This window comes from Aquarana catesbeiana, linkage group LG05 (assembly GCF_042186555.1).
Source record: "Aquarana catesbeiana isolate 2022-GZ linkage group LG05, ASM4218655v1, whole genome shotgun sequence".
In the NCBI taxonomy this organism is placed as follows: domain Eukaryota; kingdom Metazoa; phylum Chordata; class Amphibia; order Anura; family Ranidae; genus Aquarana; species Aquarana catesbeiana.
In genome coordinates this window covers 530,634,220-530,653,910 of record NC_133328.1, presented here as the reverse complement: position 1 = coordinate 530,653,910, position 19,691 = coordinate 530,634,220, and the positions used below count along the sequence as shown (strand labels likewise).

Genomic DNA, 19,691 nt, shown 5'->3' with positions numbered 1-19,691 from the left:
GAAAACAAGTCCCTCCTCCCCTCTGTAAGCCACTCTTTCTGCGTTTTCTCTATGGATTGTTCACTGGTTTAAAGCCTAGACAATTCTTATTTACCCAGCAATCGTACAAGGCAAGATTCGCACATTTCTGTAAACTTCACTTTGTTTGCAGCACCAGTTTCCTTTTTCTGTGCCCTTTCTGGTCCAAAGGGTGATGCGGCTGCTTACAGAATATGACCCTGGAATGTATATTCATATACACAGCGATTTCCCCAATGCACTGAAGTAAATAGTAAATGGCTAACCACTTAAGGACTGAGACTCTTTTTGAGATTTGTTGTTTACAAGCTAAAAACAGTTTTTTTTTGCTAGAAAATTACTTAGCACCCCCAAACATACATTTTTGTTCTAACACCCTAGAGAATAAAATGGCGGCTGTTGCAATACTTTCTGTCACACTGTATTTGCGCAGCAGTCTTACAAGCACACTTTTTTTGGAAAAAGTACATTTTGTGAATTAAAAAATAAGACAACAGTAAAGTTAGCCCATTTTTTTTTAATATTGTGAAAGATAATGTTACACCAAGTAAACTGATACCCAACATGTCACGCTTCAAAATTGCGCCCGCTCGTGGAATGGCGACAAACTTTTACCCATAAAAATCTCCATAGGCGACGTTTAAAAAATTCTGCAGGTTGCATGTTTTGAGTTACAGAGGAGGTCCAGGGCTAGAATTATTGCTCTCACGCTACCGATCGCGGCGATACCTCACATGTGTGGTTTGAACCCCGTTTTTATATACGAGCGCTACTCACGTATGCGTTCGCTTCTGCACGCAAGCTCGGTGGGACAGGGCGTGTTTAATTTTTTAAATTTTTAAAATTTATTTTACCTTTTATTTTTTATGTTTACACTCTTCTTAAAAAAAAAAAAAATTGTGTCACTTTTATTCCTATTACAAGGAATCATCCCCCCCACACTCCTCTCCTGTACATACTACCCACTGTCACCCCCCCCCCCCCCCACACACTCCTCTCCTGTACATACTACCCACTGTCATACCCCCCCCCCCCCCACACACACTCCTCTCCTGTACATACTACCCACTGTCATCCCCCCCCCCCCACACACTCCTCTCCTGTACATACTACCCACTGTCATACCCCCCCCCCCCCACACTCCTCTCCTGTACATACTACCCACTGTCATACCCCCCCCCCCCCCACACACTCCTCTCCTGTACATACTACCCACTGTCATCCCCCCCCCCCCCACACACTCCTCTCCTGTACATACTACCCACTGTCATACCCCCCCCCCCCCACACACACACTCCTCTCCTGTACATACTACCCACTGTCATCCCCCCCCCACACACACACTTCTCTCCTGTACATACTACCCACTGTCATCCCCCCCCCCCCCCACACACACACTTCTCTCCTGTACATACTACCCACTGTCATCCTACCCCCCCCACACACATACTCCTCTCCTGTACATACTACCCACTGTCACCCCCCACACTCCTCTCCTGTACATACTACCCACTGTCACCCCCCCCCCCCCACACACACTCCTCTCCTGTACATACTACCCACTGTCATCCTACCCCCCCACCACTCCTCTCCTGTACATACTACCCACTGTAACTCCCCCCCACACACATACTCCTCTCCTGTACATACTACCCACTGTCACCCCCCACACTCCTCTCCTGTACATACTACCCACTGTCACCCCCCCCCCCACACACACTCCTCTCCTGTACATACTACCCACTGTCACCCCCCACACTCCTCTACTGTACATACTACCCACTGTCATCCCCCCCCCCCACACACACACACACACTCCTCTCCTGTACATACTACCCACTGTCATCCTACCCCCCCACCACTCCTCTCCTGTACATACTACCCACTGTCATCCCCCCCCCCCACACACACACTCCTCTCCTGTACATACTACCCACTGTCATCCTACCCCCCCCACCACTCCTTTCCTGTACATACTACCCACTGTCACCCCCCCCACACTCCTCTCCTGTACATACTACCCACTGTCACCCCCCCACACTCCTCTCCTGTACATACTACCCACTGTCACCCCCCCACACTCCTCTCCTGTACATACTACCCACTGTCACCCCCCCACACTCCTCTCCTGTACATACTACCCACTGTCACCCCCCCCACACTCCTCTCCTGTACATACTACCCACTGTCACCCCCCCACACTCCTCTCCTGTACATACTACCCACTGTCACCCCCCCCACTCCTCTTCTGTACATACTGCCCACTGTCATACCCACTACACTTCTCTCCTGTACCCCTTACATACTACCCACTGTCACCCCTACACTCCTCTCCTGTACATTCTGCCAACTGTCATACCCTCCACACTCCTTTCCTGTACATACTACCAACCCTCTGCACAAATTCCCTGTACATAATGTCTTACACTTTTCACTTTCCTACTGCTGTAAATTCTGCACTCCCTTCTTGCACATACCATATACCATCCATATATACAGTCCTCCCCTCCCTCCCATATACCATCCATATATACAGTCCTCCCCTCCCTCCCATATACCATCCATATATACAGTCCCGTCCCCCCATATACCATCCATATATACAGTCCCCCCATATACCATCCATATATACAGTCCCCCCCATATATACAGTTCCCCCATATACCATCCATATATACAGCCCCCCCCTACACGATCCATATATACATTCCTTCCCTCCTCCCATATACCATCCATATATACAGTTCTCCAATCCCCCCATACACCATCCATATATACAGTTCTCCAACCCCCCCATACACCATCCATATATACATTTCTTCCCTCTCCCCCCATACACCATCCATATATACATTCCTTCCCTCTCCCCCTATATACCATCCATATATACAGTTCTCCCCCTTCCATATACTATCCACATATACAGTCTTCCACCCCCCCCCCCATACCATCCATGTATACAGTTCTCCAACCCCCACACCCATATACCACCCGTGTACACAGTTCACCCCCCCCCTTACAATCCATATATACAGTTCTCCAACCACAACCCCACACTCTCTCCTGTACATACTACCCACTGTCATCCCCCCCCACACTCCTCTCCTGTACATACTACCCACTGTCATCCCCCCCACACTCCTCTCCTGTACATACTACCCACTGTCACCCCCCCCCCCACACACTCCTCTCCTGTACATACTACCCACTGTCATACCCCCCCCACACACTCCTCTCCTGTACATACTACCCACTGTCATTCCCCCCCCCCCCCCCACTTCTCTCCTGTACATACTACCCACTGTCATCCCCCCCACACACACACACACTCCCCTCCTGTACATACTACCCACTGTCACCCCCCCCCCCCCACACACATTCCTCTCCTGTACATACTACCCACTGTCACCCCCCACACTCCTCTACTGTACATACTACCCACTGTCATCGCCCCCCCCCCCCCCCACACACACACTCCTCTCCTGTACATACTACCCACTGTCATCCCCCCCCCCCCACACACACACTCCTCTCCTGTACATACTACCCACTGTCATCCTACCCCCCCCACACTCCTCTCCTGTACATACTACCCACTGTCATCGCCCCCCCCCCCCCCCCCACACACACACTCCTCTCCTGTACATACTACCCACTGTCATCCCCCCCCCCCCCACACACACACTCCTCTCCTGTACATACTACCCACTGTCATCCTACCCCCCCCACACTCCTCTCCTGTACATACTACCCACTGTCACCCCCCCACACTCCTCTCCTGTACATACTACCCACTGTCACCCCCCCACACTCCTCTCCTGTACATACTACCCACTGTCACCCCCCCCCACTCCTCTTCTGTACATACTGCCCACTGTCATACCCACTACACTTCTCTCCTGTACCCCGTACATACTACCCACTGTCACCCCTACACTCCTCTCCTGTACATTCTGCCAACTGTCATACCCTCCACACTCCTTTCCTGTACATACTACCAACCCTCTGCACAAATTCCCTGTACATAATGTCTTACACTTTGCACTTTCCTACTGCTGTAAATTCTGCACTCCCTTCTTGCACATACCATAATACCCTCTGTACTTAATGAAAAGGTGAACTAACGCCCCTGGTCTTCACTGCACTTACCTCTGTAGTAATGAAGTTTTTATTTTTTTTAAATGATTGTGCTGTGGCTTATACATGTCAGTGAGACTCTTGCTTGTCGCACAGCAAAGTGAGCATATTTTATAGCTACAAGAATGCTTTTGTTTTATTTAATCATGCCCCTTTAGGCCCCTCCCACTGTTAGCACAATATGACCACGCCCACTGTATGCCATGGCATGTTTGAGTTTGGCATGAGGAAAAGGTGGCAACCCTAGCTGCAGTGTGCATGAGCCCTTATCTAGCCCACACTCAGGTGGGAGACAGACAAAGCCTCCCAGCTCATAAAGTCTTAAAGCGGATTTCCGTCTGGGTAAAAAAAAAAAAGTCAGCAGCTACAAATACTGCAGCTGCTGACTTTTAATATATGGACACTTACCTGTCCAGGGAGCCCACGATGTTGGCACCCGAAGCCGACTCGTCCCTTGGCTCTGGGTGCAGGCGCCGCCATCCTTACTAAGGGAAACAGCCTGTTTCCTACTGCGTATGCGTGAGTCGCGCTGCGCTTTCCGAATGGTCCCTGCTGTCTTCTGAGACTTGTGTGTCCCAGAGAAGGCAGTGGGGGGCCAGGCACTGCGTAGTTCGCAGCACAATATTGCAGCGATCTTTCCCCGGAAGTGGGAGCAGATACCTGTATTTGACAGGTATCCACTCCCCCCTGAAAGGCAGATACACTGACAGGAAGAAATCAATGAACTACCACAGTGCTCCAACACCGCTGTGGTAGTTCATGGAGAACTACAAGCCGACAGCCGCTAAGGATGTTGGGGCTTGTAGTTCATTCATACAGAGCTGAAACTTCGTCCCGTACTGCTGCCAGAGGGAGAGGGTGGCGGGCAGCGGCTGCAGCATCGGGAACATTGGGAAAAACAGGTGAAACAAATAACATGTTTCTAAAGGTGAACTTCTCTTTTAAGGTGGTTCTAAAGTCCAAAGTTTTTTTTTACCTTAACCACTTGACCTCCGGAAGATTTACCCCCCCCCCCCCCTCATGACCAAGACACTTTTTGCGATATGGCACTGCGTTACTTTAACTGACAATTGTGGAGTCATGCAATACTGTACCCAAATAAAATGTATGTCCTTTTTTTCCCCACAAATAGAGCTTTCTTTTGGTGGTATTTGATCACCTCTGCGGTTTTTATTTTTTGTGCTATGAACAAAAAAAGACAGACAATTTTGAGAAAAAAACAATATTTTTTACTTTTTGCTATAAAACATATCCAATAAAAAAATTGAAAAATAAAATCTAATTTCTTTAAAAATGTAGGCCAATATGTATTCTACTACATATTTTTGGTAAAAAAAATTCCACTAAGCATATATGGATTAGTTTGCGCAAAAGTTATACCGTCTACAAACTATGGGATATTTTTATGGCATCTCTATTTATTTATTTTGTACTAGTAATGGCGGCAATCAGCGACTTATAGTGGGACTGCGATATTGCGGCAGACAGTCAGACACTGACACTTTTTGGGGATCAGTGACACTAATAGTGATCAGTGCTAAAAATATGCACTGTCACTGTACTAATGACACTGGCTGGGAAGGGGTTAAACATTAGGGGCAATCAAATGGTTAACTGTGTTCCTAGCAAGTGTTTTAGTGTACTGTGAGGGAGGGTCTTTTACTAAGGAAGGGCAGGAATCCATGTCCCTGCTTTTCAGACACACGGGATCCATGCCTTCCCCCCATCACAACAGCGATCTACCTTGTTTACATAGGCAGACCCCCGTTCTGGCTCTCTGCCTAACGATCAACAGGAGCCAGTTGACATTGAGTCGCATGCCCCCTACCTGGAAGCGTCAGATCATGTACTAGGTATGTAATCCGGCGCAGCAGAGCCACCTTGCCATTAGTATAAGTTATATGGCTAGCAAGTGGTTAGAGTATAAAAGAGGGCCAATTCACACTGATTCGTGCTAAAATGCATGTATATTTCCATCCATTTTACTCATGTTTTAATGTGCGCTGATGTCCGTTGACATACATTTTGACAATCTTTTACTTACATTTTAGCGCAATGCAACATTATGGTGTGAATAGGACACTATGTAGCCATTGAGATTTGGCCCAGGAGCCTATCAATTGTTGCAGGTTCTAAATTTTATGCTTCAAGTTCAGACTAGTGGAGGGCTATTGCCTAAAACCAAGCAAAAAATGTCCTAATTAAACCTCAGCAGTCCCCCTCCCCAGGCTGCCACCTCACCATGCTACAAAAAATGTGTTAAGGACAGAGTAATACTGTAGATGTCAATGAGGAGCCCCAGTCTCTTAAAGTGGAGTTCCACCCAAAAGTGCACCTTCCGCTCATCTGATCCCCCCCCCCCCCCCCCTCCGGGGTATCCTGTCCCCACTTCCGGGAGCCTGCATCACGGCCCTTGACGTCACAGCTCGGCTCCCACCTCCTGCCACCAGGCCAATAGGAGAGAGAAGCGGAGCCTCGCGCATGCGCAGTAGGGTTCCCGGTGCGAAGCCACGAGGCTACACTCCCGGGTTCCCTCACCCGCAATGGCAGCACCCGACAGCTGATGGAAACATCAGCTGCGGGTGCCGACAGCGCTGGACTCCAGGACAGGTAAGTGTCCTATTATTAAAAGTCAGCAGCTGCAGTATGTGCAGCTACTGGCTTTTAATTTTCGAAGAGGTGGGCGGACCTCCGCTTTAAGTGAAAATTAAAAGTCAGCAGCTACAAAAACTGTAGCTGCTGACTTATTAACCGCATGCCGACCAGCAACATGGCACGACTGCGTGAATCACCGTCATGGTACGTCGGTACCATAGGCGCCCCCTGCTTGCCCACGGAGCCGATGCGAGTGCCCGGCGGTCGCAATCACCGCCGGGCAAACACACATTTTCCGGTTCTCTGTTCATACAGAGTATGAACAGCAATCTGTCATCTCCCCTGCACAGTCCCATCCCCCCTTCAGTTAGAACACACACTAGGACACACTTAACCCCATCACTGCCAGTGACATTTTTACAGTAATCAATGCAATTTTATAGCACTAATCGCTGTAAAAATGACAACGGTCCCAAAAATGTGTCAAAATTGTCCGACGTGTCCGCCATAATGTCGCAGTCCCAATAAAAATCGCAGATCGCCGCCATTACTAGTAAAAAAAAAATAAATTAATAATAAAAAAGCCATAAGACTATCCCCTATTTTGTAGACGCTATAACTTTTGCGCAAACCAATCAATGTACGCTTATTGTGGGTTTTTTTTACCAAAAATATGTAGAAGAATACATATCGGCCTAAACTGAGGAAAAAAAATAGTTTTTTTATATATTTTTGGGGGATATTTAAAGCAAAAAGTAAAAAATATTGCTTGTCGCTCTTTTTTAGTTTATAGCGCAAAAAATAAAAACCGCAGAGGTGATCAAATACCACCAAAACAAAGCTATTTGTGGGTAAAAAAGGACGTCAATTTTGCTTGGGAGCTACATCGCACGACCGCGCAATTGTCAGTTAAAGCGACGCAGTGCCGAATCGCAAAAAGCCAAATGGTCCGGGTCTGAAGTGGTTAATCAGCCACTTATCTGTCCCATGGTCCAGCGATGTGCTCACCCCAGCCATTTTCCCAGTATCCTCTCTCACTAGCATATTTACTGTGAGCACCCGGCTGTGACAGCTTGCGGCTTCACAGCCAGGTGCCCACTGGGCATGCGCGAGTGGCGCTGCACACTGTAAATGGTCCTGCAGTCTTCTGGGACCTGTCATGGGTCTCAGATTTCAGGAGGGAGGTGGGGGGGAAGGAGAACTACCGCTTCCGATCACCTAGGCGGTCAGAGCGGAAACCTGTCAAAATTGGGTACCCGCTCCCCCCCAAAAGCTCTATTTCACAAACAGGAGTGGGGGAGGAGGCCTTAAAGCAGAACTTCCCCTTTTGGGTGGTTCTCCGGTTTAAAATGTAGTTAATAGACACCAGCAGATATCTCCTGATGTGGCATGGAGCTGGGGTTTGAACTGTTCGGTGGCCGTCCACTCACTGTAACAAAGCCCCGCCTCCTAGATCGTAATAGATGGAACAATGATTCAATTGAATCAGTGTTCTGCCTATCACGATCTAGGAGGCGGGGCTTTGTTACAGTGAGTGAACGGCCGTCGAAAAGTTCAGACCCCAGCTCCATGACACAGTGGGAGATCGCTGTGTGTGATTACAAAAGCAGAGGGAGAGGAGTGGGCCGCACTTGGGTCGACCCTGGGCGACGCAGCTCAAAGCGGCCCCAGGGCAGGCGGCCTACCGGGAAATGTCCGGCCCTGTTCAGTGGTGTCTTCTGTCCCACAGTAGCTGTTCTTTCCCCGTCTATAGTGCCTGGCTGACAAAAAATAAACTCAGCGCTCGTTTGAGGAGAGCCCTGGAGCGGAACACAGATCAAATAAACGTAATTAAAAAAGTCTCTCAATAGTAGGGACAAAGTCCATAGCAACAGTCTCTATGATGAAGAGGGAGAGGAATCCATGTACTAGCACTCAGGGCAGCCAGTGTAAAAAACTGAAGCAGTCTCCACAATGCAACAAAGGAAAAGAAACACAGCGCCTCTAAGTGCAGTATTGGTAAACCATATAATAAGTCAAAAGTCAAACTATTCACAAAGGGAGCATAAACACAAGCATCATAGTAATCCTGCAGCAAAATCCGGGGGTGTTTTTCTCCTAAACGTTCGTGTCACTGAAATGCAGCTAACAGCTTGTGTGGGTGGATTCCAGCATTCGCTGCCTATGGGAACACAGGGGAAATCAGAGATGATGTCACTTCCGGGTGCAGGGTGAAAGAAGGCGGCTTCGCGTTCGGAACATGCTTGCTCCTTCCTCAGGCCATAAAAAAATGTCTCGTGTTTATGCTCCCTTTGTGAATAGTTTCACTATTAACTTATTAAATGGTTTACCAATACTACACATAGAGGCGCTGTGTTTCTTTTCATTTATAGTGTCTGGCTGCAGTCGCTCTGGTATACCAGCCACAGAGGAGCTGCACTCTGGTCTTCCATCTCCACAGATGTCCAGACTGCACGCTGATTGATTTAACTGTTATCTTGTTCTTGGTAGGTCAGGCAAGCAGAATTTTCAAAAGTAAGCAATGGCATATTTCTCTCAGTACAAGTATACAATAGTATGTTGTGTCACCATTCAGGACATTCATATAGACTACTTTCACACTGGGGCGCTTTTCATGCGTTCTCACGCTAAAAATAGCACCTCTCAAAAAAAAAAAAAAAAAAGTCCTGCAAGCAGCTTCTTTGGGAGACCGCTCCTGCCCATTAAAATCAACGGCCAGCGCTGCCTTTAACCCTTTTTCAGCCCCTAACAAGAGGGTTAAAAGCACCCCGCTAGTGGCCGAAAAGCGCCGCTAAGAAGACAGTAAAGCGCCGCTAAAACCAGCGGTGCTTTACCATCAACACTCTCACCGCCCCCGTGCGAAAGTTCCCTTAAAGCGCTTTTAAAACGAAAACCAAAAATGTTATATATTGCAGCTTACCAATCAGATGTGGTGACTGCATTTGTTTTATTCTTTTTTCCTTTATTTCACCTGGTGATCCTGCCAGTAACACTTCCTGTTTTAGGGTGTCTGCACTCTGGATGAAGAAGTAAAGCAGACACCTTTGGACTGTAATCAGTTTGGGGGGGTAGGGTAGTGTTAGACTAGCAAAGGGTTCTTGCACACGGGCGGTCTCCGCTTTGCTCAGCAGGGGATCGCTCTGCTGATCCCGCGGATGACAGGTCCGTCTCCGCTCACTGTGCCGAGGCGGATGGAAAATAGGGTCTCCATCCGTCTGGATTTCACAGACAGGATTGGATCAAATAGCGGCGGGTGTCAGCAGACATGTCATCGCTGACATCCACCGCTCCATAGGGGTGAATGGAAGCTCCGATCAGGTCCCCCTGAAAAACTGAATGGTGGACCTGATCAGACAGCCTATGTGAATCAGGCCTAAGGCCCCTTTCATGCAGGGCAGAATCTGTCTGGGCAGATCCATGTTGAGCATGCGGACAGGTTTGTGTCCACTCCGCATAGCCTGCTGTTCTTTATGGGGCAGCTGGATGGAAACGGGCTGCCTGCCCCTTTCTATCCGATGGACAAATGGCAAACGTATCCCCGTCAATTTGTTTTTAGCGGATCTGATTAAATGACAGAAATGTCCACGGACGTCTGCCGCCCCACAGAGAACAATATGTGCTCCAATCAGGTCCACCTGCAAAACGGACAGGTGGGCCCGATTAGTCCACTGGTGTGACAGCATGTTGCCTAGTAAAAGCACACAGTACACACACTAAACATTGTTAAGCACAAATTTAAGCCCCTGATCATCCTAGATGTAAAACTCATTCCCAGACTGAATCTTATTAGCACTGATCATTGTAATAGTGTCACCAGTGATGTCAGTGGCAGTCCACCCCCTCAGCATCAGTTAGTGTCAGATTGACCACTGCAGGATCACAGTGCCACTATAAGGCGCTGATCACTGCCATTACTAGTATTAAAATTCCAGTGTGTGTGTGTGTGTGTATATAATACACACCATAATTTGTAGACGCTAATAACTTTCACACCCACAAATCAGTAAAAAACTTACTGGGATTTTATTCTTTAAAACAAAGACATGTAGCAGCAAACATTTTGGCCTAAATGTATGAAGAATTTATGAAGAAATTTGATTAACATTTTTTTATTAGATATATGTTTTAAAGCAGAAGGTAAACATTTTTTTTTCTAAATTTTGGTTCTTTTTTCATTTACATCGCAAAACAAGAAAAAAACCCCAGTGGTGATCAAATACCACCCACCAAAAGAAAAAAAAATATATATAAATTTAGTTTGGGTACAGCATTGCATGGCTGCATAACTGCCAGTTAAAGTAGCAAAAAATGGCCTGTTCATGAAGGGGTAAAACCTTCTGGAGCCAGGGTGGTTAAAATCCCATTCAACTCCAGTCTATAAATGTTGAACACAGATCCTGAGTGTTGACTGCTACTTTGAACAAGCTCCTAGCAGGCTTTAGCCTGTTGAACCCAGCCAGCAGCTTGTACGAGATGGGGGCTGAATGGCAAAAGCAGGCAGAACAATTCTGATGACAATGTGGTAGCAGAGAAGTATAGCCAACACTTTTCAGGATAATTACAGTCTCTCCCTTCATCAGCGTATGGAACCGCTATTCCTAAGGCTACATTTGCACAGGCGTTTTGGCACAGTGTGAATGCTGGCGGCAGAAATCTCTACACTTTAACCGCTTGTCATTATACTGCGGCAGGATCCCACGAATTGCCGTAGATGCATGTCAGTCCCTTTAACAACTATAGCAGGTGCGCACTGTGATGTCCACTGGCCACCCGCGATCACTCCACAGAGCCAGAACGAGAATCTGTCAATGTAAACAAACAGATCCCCGTTCTGTCAGAGGAGTAAAGTGTGATCAGCTGTTCCTAGTGATTATGAATAGCGATCTCTCTGTACTCCCTGTCAGCCCCCTCTCCCCACAGTTATAAACACCTCCCAGGGAACATATGTAACCCCTTGATCGCCCCCTAGTGTTAACCCATTCCCTGCCAGTGTCATTTATCAAGTAATCCGTGCATTTTTTTTATAGCACTGATCGCTGTATAAATGTCACTGGTTCCAAAAAAGTGTCAAGTGTCCGATCTGTTCGCCGCCATACCGCTAAAAATCACTGGCTTACCGCCATTACTAGTAAAAAATAAATAAGGCATAAATATATTCCCCATTTTGTAGACGCAATAACTTTTGCGCAAACCAAATCAATATATTGCAATTTTTTTTACCAAAAAATATGTAGAATACATAGTGGCCTAAACTGATGAAATTTTTTTTCAGGATATTTATTGTAGCAAAAAGTAAAAAAAAGTTTTTTGTTTTTTTTTAAATTGGTGATCAAATACCAAAAGAAAGCTCTATTTGTGGGAAAAAAAAAAAAACAAAAAAAAAACAAGGACGTCAATTTTGTTTGGGTACAACGTAGCACAACCGTGCAATTGTCAGTTAAAGCGACCCAGTGCCGAATCACAAAAAGTGCTCTGGTCATGAAGGGGGTAAATTCTTCCAAGGCTGGAGCGGTTTTAAACCCATACAATCCACTTTTGCTACAGGTAAGCCTATAAAAATAAGGCTTACCTGTAGCTACCCTGGATATCTTCTAAACCTGCACGGTTTAGGGGATATCCCCTGTACGTCATCGGCACGTGCGCACTGAAGCAATGGCATGTACGTGCCGTTGCTTCAGTGAGTGTGTCGTTACCAGCAACGCATGCGCGGAAGTGACGTCATCGCAGCTCCGGCCAAGTAACTCTGGGAGCGATGTCGCCAGCCGGTGCTGTGTACGGGTACCGCAGTGGGGCTTTGATCTCAGGTCGGCATTACATAATGAGCTAGTATGCTATGCATACTAGCTCATTATGCCTCTGTCTTGCAGGTCTCCCCCTCCCTCTCGGCAATCATCTGGAACACGTCACAGGTCCCAGACGATTGCCCAACCAGTCACAGCGCTTCGTGCTGCTTGCGCATGCGCACTGCATGCCTGGCTGTGAAGCCACAGCTGGGTGCCCACAGTGACAATGCAGCTGCCGCAGAGAGGAGGGGGGGGACGAGCGGGGCTTCTCTCCCCTGCATCGCTGGACCCTGGGACAGGTAAGTGTCCGATTATTAAAAGTCAGCAGCTGCAGTATTTGTAGCTGCTGACTTAAATTTTTTTTTTTTTTTTTTTAAAGCGGAACTCCACTTTAACATTGACACCTGCAGCAGATTGCATGGATGCCGTGCGATTGCAATGCGGTGTGTGAGAAACGCACACGATTTGCTGCTTTTCCCGTATTGCATAAGTGTGAACCCAGGCTGAAGTATACATGCTGAGTGGCTGCAGCCAGCCACTAACAGGTGTTAAACGCAGCAGCAGGGATTACTGCTGCTGGCATTCACACCGTGACCAAATGCCCTCTGAATGTAGCCTTAAGCAAAATAAAGTGGTTTAAAACCCCTTCATACATTAGTAAAGTCCATTTGTACAGGGGACAGATTTACACAATGAATTTAGACCACAAAGAAGGTCAGTCTGTTGCAGCAGAAACAGGAAAATGCAAAGTGTAAAACGTGTTGGGTACACAAATGGATTCTTTTTTTATATAATGGGTGACATAATATGTAAAGTGAGCTACCTGGTTGCTTCTCATTCCTTGTAGGACCTTTGTTGTGCACTAGAACACTACCGTTACCATTTAGGAATAAACTGTCATATTTATATCATGTAATAAGGACTAGTCATCTTCCCACAGTGAAAATGATATAGGTCTTGTTCACACCAGCAGCCCAACACAGCTCTAGCACAAGGAGGCAATCTGCCCTAAGCTGGTCATATTAAGCAATTTTCCTATTTGATTTCCTTTAACTCTGTAATGTAAGGGCCTGCCCGATTGCATACAAATTGAAAATTTAGGTTTTATCCCATTCTATGGTTTTGGTAAATCTAAAGGAAAATTGTATAATGTAAGACCAGCCTTACATCTTAGGAGTTCAATTAATATCAATGAACTGTGTTGGTGTGCAAAAAAAAAAAACCCAAAAAAACAAACACAACCCAAAAACATTTTAGTACAGTATACCGTGAAAGAATACAAAACACCACAACTATGCATAAATCACAATGCAGCATAGCACCAGATGAAACACATTATGGCACTATGTTGTGAATAAGCCCTAATTTAATCACTGCCCGTAGGCTTAGGATAACACACTATTAGACCTCATGCTCTTATGGGGGGTTGGCCCATGCCTGTCCTGATGGTTTCAGGTACAGCATGTGTCCTGCTGCCATTAGCTTGTCAAAATTTAGGATAGCCTGAAATACATAGCACCGACTGGCACTCCCGTTTAGTGACGTATGCCTGGAATGTAGAAACTCTGCATCCGGGGAATACATTCTTAAACAAGACTACCATTTGGTACAGTGCTTCTTTTAGCTAGTCAAAGATTTTGACTGCCAGCTGGCAGTGGTACCGATGCTCTACCTGAACCTCCAGCGCATCCAAAAGTGCTGGGATTTGACACCTGGGCCAAACTGCTCATGTGCATGAGGCCTAAGAGACTGGCCATATATTATACAATTTTCCTTAGATTTACCAAAACCTTATAATATGAGGTCAAACTTAAACACTTTCAATGTGTATGCAATCAGGCAGGCCCTTGTACTACAATTTTTAAAGGTAAATTATAAAGGAAATTGAACAAAAAAAAGTTGTATAGTGTATGGCCAGCTTTAAGCTAGGCTCACACTCGTACAGGCTGCTTTCTGTATGTACAGCAGCCCATTGCTTTCAATCGGTCTTCCCTAGCAAGAGAAATATGGGGAAAAGACATCCCTGACACCCCCACGCTTTTTTTTTTTGGAGCCGCACAGGTCTGTATTGTGAAGCAGCACAATGTGGTTTCTCAGACATTTTGCAAGTGTGTGAAATCCCATCAACAATTAATGGCACCCCTGCATGTCTACTACAGAGCACCCCCTTTCTCTCGCCTGTTGGGTGCACATATTCCTGACATGTGATATTGCAAACCTAGCCATGGGAGTTTCATAACCACGACTTCAATCTACAATTCTAATAAAGGTCAGTAGGCATTACTTAAATATTTAGGTTATTTTCACCTTGCTTATTTATTCACATACCTGAGAAACAGGTAAACGCTTAATAGAAAAATATTCTTCCTAATAACAAATCAGCCAACAGCCCTTATCACATAATATTCACATGAAAACGTTCCAATAGAGATCATCATGAGTCAATAAAGTGTCGGTGATAGGCGTAGGACTACACGCCATCAGGTGAGGTCCATGGGCTTATTTTTTCCTTTTACCCCCAAACCCTTTACCCCCCTGACTTTTGCTCCCTCTGGCTGGTCCTTTGCCCCCTCTGGCTGGTCCTTTGCCCCCCTGACCCTTGCCCCCTCTGGCAGGTCCTTTGCCCTTCTTTCCGCCCTGTTTCCCCCCTCGCCCCCCTTTTTTGGAGGTCTTCCACCTCTTGGATGACTCTGCTGCATCCTCCTCCCTCATCTGGCGGTTGACCGCCTTGGTGACATCCATCATGGGTTTCTTACTGCCCAGGACCTTCAGGATCTCCAGCTGCTTGTTCTTCTCTGCCCCCATGTCCCCCACCAGGGGCTGGAACTTCCTCTTCTTGCCCATGTTCTTGGGTTCCTTCTCCTTGGGTAGCTTGTCCTGGAACCTGCCCATAGAGGCTGTAGATCTCTTGGCCACATGCATGGCTTTGCCCAGCTCATCCCGGCTAGGCTGTCCGGTAGGGGTGAGTCCTACTCCTGGGACTTTGCCCTTGTCGGCTCTGGCCAGGTTCCTGAGCCGGTTCAGCTCGTTCTTGGCCACACGCTCCTTCTTGGCCTTCATCCTCTTGGCGAACTGATCCTGGTTGGGGTCGGCGGTGACCGGGACCTCGATCAGCCAGTCCTTGGTGTCATCATTGGCCCGTTTGTAGCCCCAGCGCCGCCGCCACTCCTTGCTGGTCTTGTCCCACACCAGGTTAGTCTTCTTCTTCTTCTGGATTCCCTTTAACTTGGCGAATTCCTCCCAGCGGGTGGGCGCCCGGGGCTTCGGGATCGGCTTCTCCCGGGGCAGCCTGGTGCTGGGCTCCGGCAGAGTGGCCACCACCGCCTCCTCCACCCGCTGGGTCGGCAGAGTCCATAGCTGATTGATGAGAAGCTGCGTGTTGTCCCGGGCCAGGGAGCGCAGGAAGTCCTCCCGGCTCTGCTGTCTGAAGGCCTTGGAGTCCGCCGGGTTGGGGTCTGAGGCTAGCAGGTTGCCCAGATCGAATTGTAGCTCGAGCTCCTTCTCCACGGTGATGAGTCTCAGCTTCTCCACCTCATCCTTCTCTGCCTGGGCCAGCACATGTTCGATCATCTGAGCCGCCATGATCGCCGGGCTCATAGGAAACACGTGGGGTCTGCAAGAAGGAGCACGTGATCCAGAGGAGGCGGAAGGGGAGCTCTGCACGGCCTCTCATTGGTTACATTTATCAGGGGCGGGTGTAATGGCTGACATCTTGTGGTTGGCAAGCGGCTTGACGGGTGACGCTGGGATTGGTATCGAAAGAGGGCGGGGCTTACTTGTATTTAGGACTGTGATCAGATGAGGAAGGGGTCAGCATTACTTGTGGTTGGGGCTGTGATCAGATGAGGAGGGGGTCAGCATTACTTGTGGTTGGGGCTGTGATCAGATGAGGAGGGGATCAGCATTACTTGTGGTTGGGGCTGTGATCAGATGAGGAGGGGATCAGCATTACTTGTGGTTGGGGCTGTGATCAGATGAGGAGGGGATCAGCATTACTTGTGGTTGGGGCTGTGATCAGATGAGGAGGGGGGTCACCCTTAATTGTAACTGGGGCTGTGATCAGATGAGGAGGGGGGTCACCCTTAATTGTAACTGGGGCTGTGATCAGATGAGGAGGGGGTCACCTTTATTTGTAGCTGGGACTGATCAGATGAGGAGGGGATCAGCATTACTTGTGGTTGGGGCTGTGATCAGATGAGGAGGGGATCAGCATTACTTGTGGTTGGGGCTGTGATCAGATGAGGAGGGGGTCACCCTTAGCCCGGGTTCACACATGTGCGTTGCGAATTGAAGCTCCGGTTTAACGCTTGTGCGATGCCAGACATCACATGTAATTTGCAGCGCACTGCTGTTCACATTACATGCAATGTCTGTGCGGTGCGATTTCAGCCATACAGCTAGTATGGCTGATATCACACCGCATTCGGTCCAGACACACACAGGACCCTTTTTTCTGTTCGGACTAGAATCAGATCGCATGTGTGTTAACACACATGCGATCCGATTCGTGTCCGAACTGTCAGTTCGCAGTGCGATACGCGAGCTGAACTCGGGGTGTCGTTAACAATGTATTGACACTCCCCAGCAGTTCGCATATGGCACTGTGAACTGCCATGCGAGTCGGTGCGATGCGGGAACCCGCAGTGGATTCGCAGGGTTCTCGCATCGCACCAGTGTGAACCGGGCCTCACTGCAAAGATAAAAATCAGTTGTTCAGAGGTTCCTCTGCGTTTTAGCTGCGGATCAGGGAGAGGGGGGAGGTGTAGTGAGGAGAAGGAGAGAATTTGTGTTCAGAATGGAATGCATCTGCGAATCAGATGTGTTCCCATAGAAGATAAAGTGCTTGTAATTCGCACCGCAATGGCCAGAAAACACACACTTTTTTTTGTGCAATGGGCAGTGCAAATGCAATGCACATATGTGAACCAGATGCATTCAAATGAATGTATTTTAAAATGTCCTGCAAATTGGTTGTGGTGTAAGCCGCATCTAATTCGCATGGGTGTGAACGGGGGGCCTAATTGTAACTGGGACTGTGATCAGATGAGGAGGGGGTCACCCTTAATTGTAACTGGGACTGTGATCAGATAGGGAGGAGGTCACAGTTACTTGTAATTGGAGCTTAGACCGGATTGGGAGGGGGTTACCCTTTTAGAAGTGGTGTTATCAGATAGGGAAGAGGTCATAGCTTCTTGTAGCTGGAGCTGTGATCAAATTGGGAGAAGGTGGCCCTGACTTATAGCTGGGTCTGTTATCAGAAGGGTAGAGGGTCACACTCATACACACAATTAGATTATCAGTCCAATGATTGTCCATTTTTTCTTTTTTTTTTTTTTTTTGCATGCTAGTCTGATATCAAAAATGAAGAGTTTAATAAACTTAGGAAAATTCTCGTATGACAGAATACAACTCCGTAAATGATGAAATGTTTTGCAATGCATTGTAATGTATTCTTACCTTTCTGAGCATGCGTGGTCTTGCTCTTCCCATTTTTTTTGGACAAATATTGTACTGATTAAACAAAAATCAGATTTTCGTGTTTGACCCCGTAGATCACATTATCATACGATCACTTTGAAAGCTGTATTTTGCGTCCAATTTTCTGATCGTGTGAACTAGGCTTGTAGATGGCACGCTAGGGCTGTGATCAGATGAGAAGGTGGTCACAGTTACATGTAGCTGGGGCTGTGATCAGATTGGGAGGGGGTCAGTGGCGTAGCATGGGTTGTTAGCACCCGGGGCAAGGCAAGTAATTTGCCCCCCTGACCTGTGGGCTTTTAGCACCCAAGAATCGGGGCCCAGGGTCCTCCACTTACAGCCTGAGCCTCTGATTGGCTGCCTGCAGCCTTTTATTATTGGTTAGATCTGCGATCTCTCTTTGATTACAGAGGTCAACCAATAATAAAAGGCTGCGGGCAGCCAATCACAGGCTTAGGTTGTAAATAACAAGAAGCACCTATATACAGCAGAACAGGCAGCCAATAATAACCCAGACCCAGACATAAGGGATGTGCATGTAATTTAGTGCTAGACATACTAAGGGAGACAGTCAGGAACTGCAGACATACTACAGGAAATGGTCATAGACTGCAGACATAGTACAGGAGATGGTCAGAGACTGCAGACGTGGTACAGGAGATGGTCATAGACTGCAGACATACTACAGGAGATGGTCATAGACTGCAGACATGGTACAGGAGATGGTCAGAGACTACAGACATGGTACAGGAGATGGTCAGAGACTACAGACATGGTACAGGAGATGGTCAGAGACTGCAGACATGGTACAGGAGATGGCAAGAGACTGCAGACATAGTACAGGAGATGTTCAGAGACTGCAGACATAATACAGGAGATGGTCAGAGACTGCAGACACACTACAGGAGATGGTCAGAGACTGCAGACATAGTACAGGAGATGTTCAGAGACTGCAGACATAGTACAGGAGATGTTCAGAGACTGCAGACATAGTACAGGAGATGTTCAGAGACTGCAGACACACTACAGGAGATGGTGAGAGACTGCAGGCATACTATAGGCAGGGCGTTTTTTCTCAGAGAATAAGTGCAGGACCTTAACCACACCACCACTGCCTAACAGTGGGAGAGTCTTAATGGGGCATTGTTAATCTAGTGGTGAATTCTGCACAGAGTGTAGCGTTCAGGAGTGCAGTACGTGCAGAGTTCATGAGTGTACTGTGTACAGAGTGAAAATATCAGGAGTGTGCTATATACAAATTGCAAAGGTCATGATTATGCTACGTACCAAGTGCAAAAATCACGAGTACCCTACATACAGAGTGTACCGTTTAGGAGAGCGCTAAGTACAGAGTTCAGAGTGCACTTCATACAGAGTGAAGAGCTCAGGAGTGTACTGCAAACAGAGTGAAGAACTCAAGAGTGCACTGCATGCAGAGTTCAGGAGTGCATTGCGTACACCGTGCACACTTCAGAAGTGCGCTACATACAGATGGCAAAGATTAGTGTGCTATATACAAAGAGAAAAGATTAAGATTCTACTACGTACAGAGTGCAAAGTTTAGGAGAGCACTAGGTACAGAGTGCAGGGTTCAGGAGTGCACTATATACAGAGTGAAGAGCTCAAGAGTGCACAGAGTTCAGTAATGCACTACGCAGAGTGAGCAAAGTTCAGAAGTGC

At 47.4% G+C, this 19,691-nt stretch overlaps 1 protein-coding gene across 1 annotated transcript; it reads right to left on the bottom strand.

The window, feature by feature from the left end:
* Positions 1-11,838: 11,838 nt before the first annotated feature.
* RRS1 (ribosome biogenesis regulator 1 homolog) lies at positions 11,839-16,183 on the bottom strand. Its single transcript, XM_073631747.1, has 2 exons — positions 15,149-16,183; positions 11,839-15,112 (listed from the first exon to the last, which is right to left on the bottom strand). The coding sequence occupies exons 1-2, from the start codon at positions 16,128-16,130 to the stop codon at positions 15,033-15,035; spliced, it is 1,062 nt and encodes a 353-aa protein (XP_073487848.1). The 5' UTR covers positions 16,131-16,183; the 3' UTR covers positions 11,839-15,032.
* Between the last annotated feature and the right edge of the window lie 3,508 nt (positions 16,184-19,691).

Coding starts and splice junctions, on each gene's coding strand:
- RRS1 (XM_073631747.1), bottom strand. CDS start 16,130: ATGAGCCCGGCGATCATGGCGGCTCAGATGATCGAACATGTGCTGGCC. Junction 15,113..15,148: donor CGGAAAGAAGGGCAAAGGAC/CTGCCAGAGGGG, acceptor GGGGCAAAGGAC/CAGCCAGAGGGGGCAAAGGA.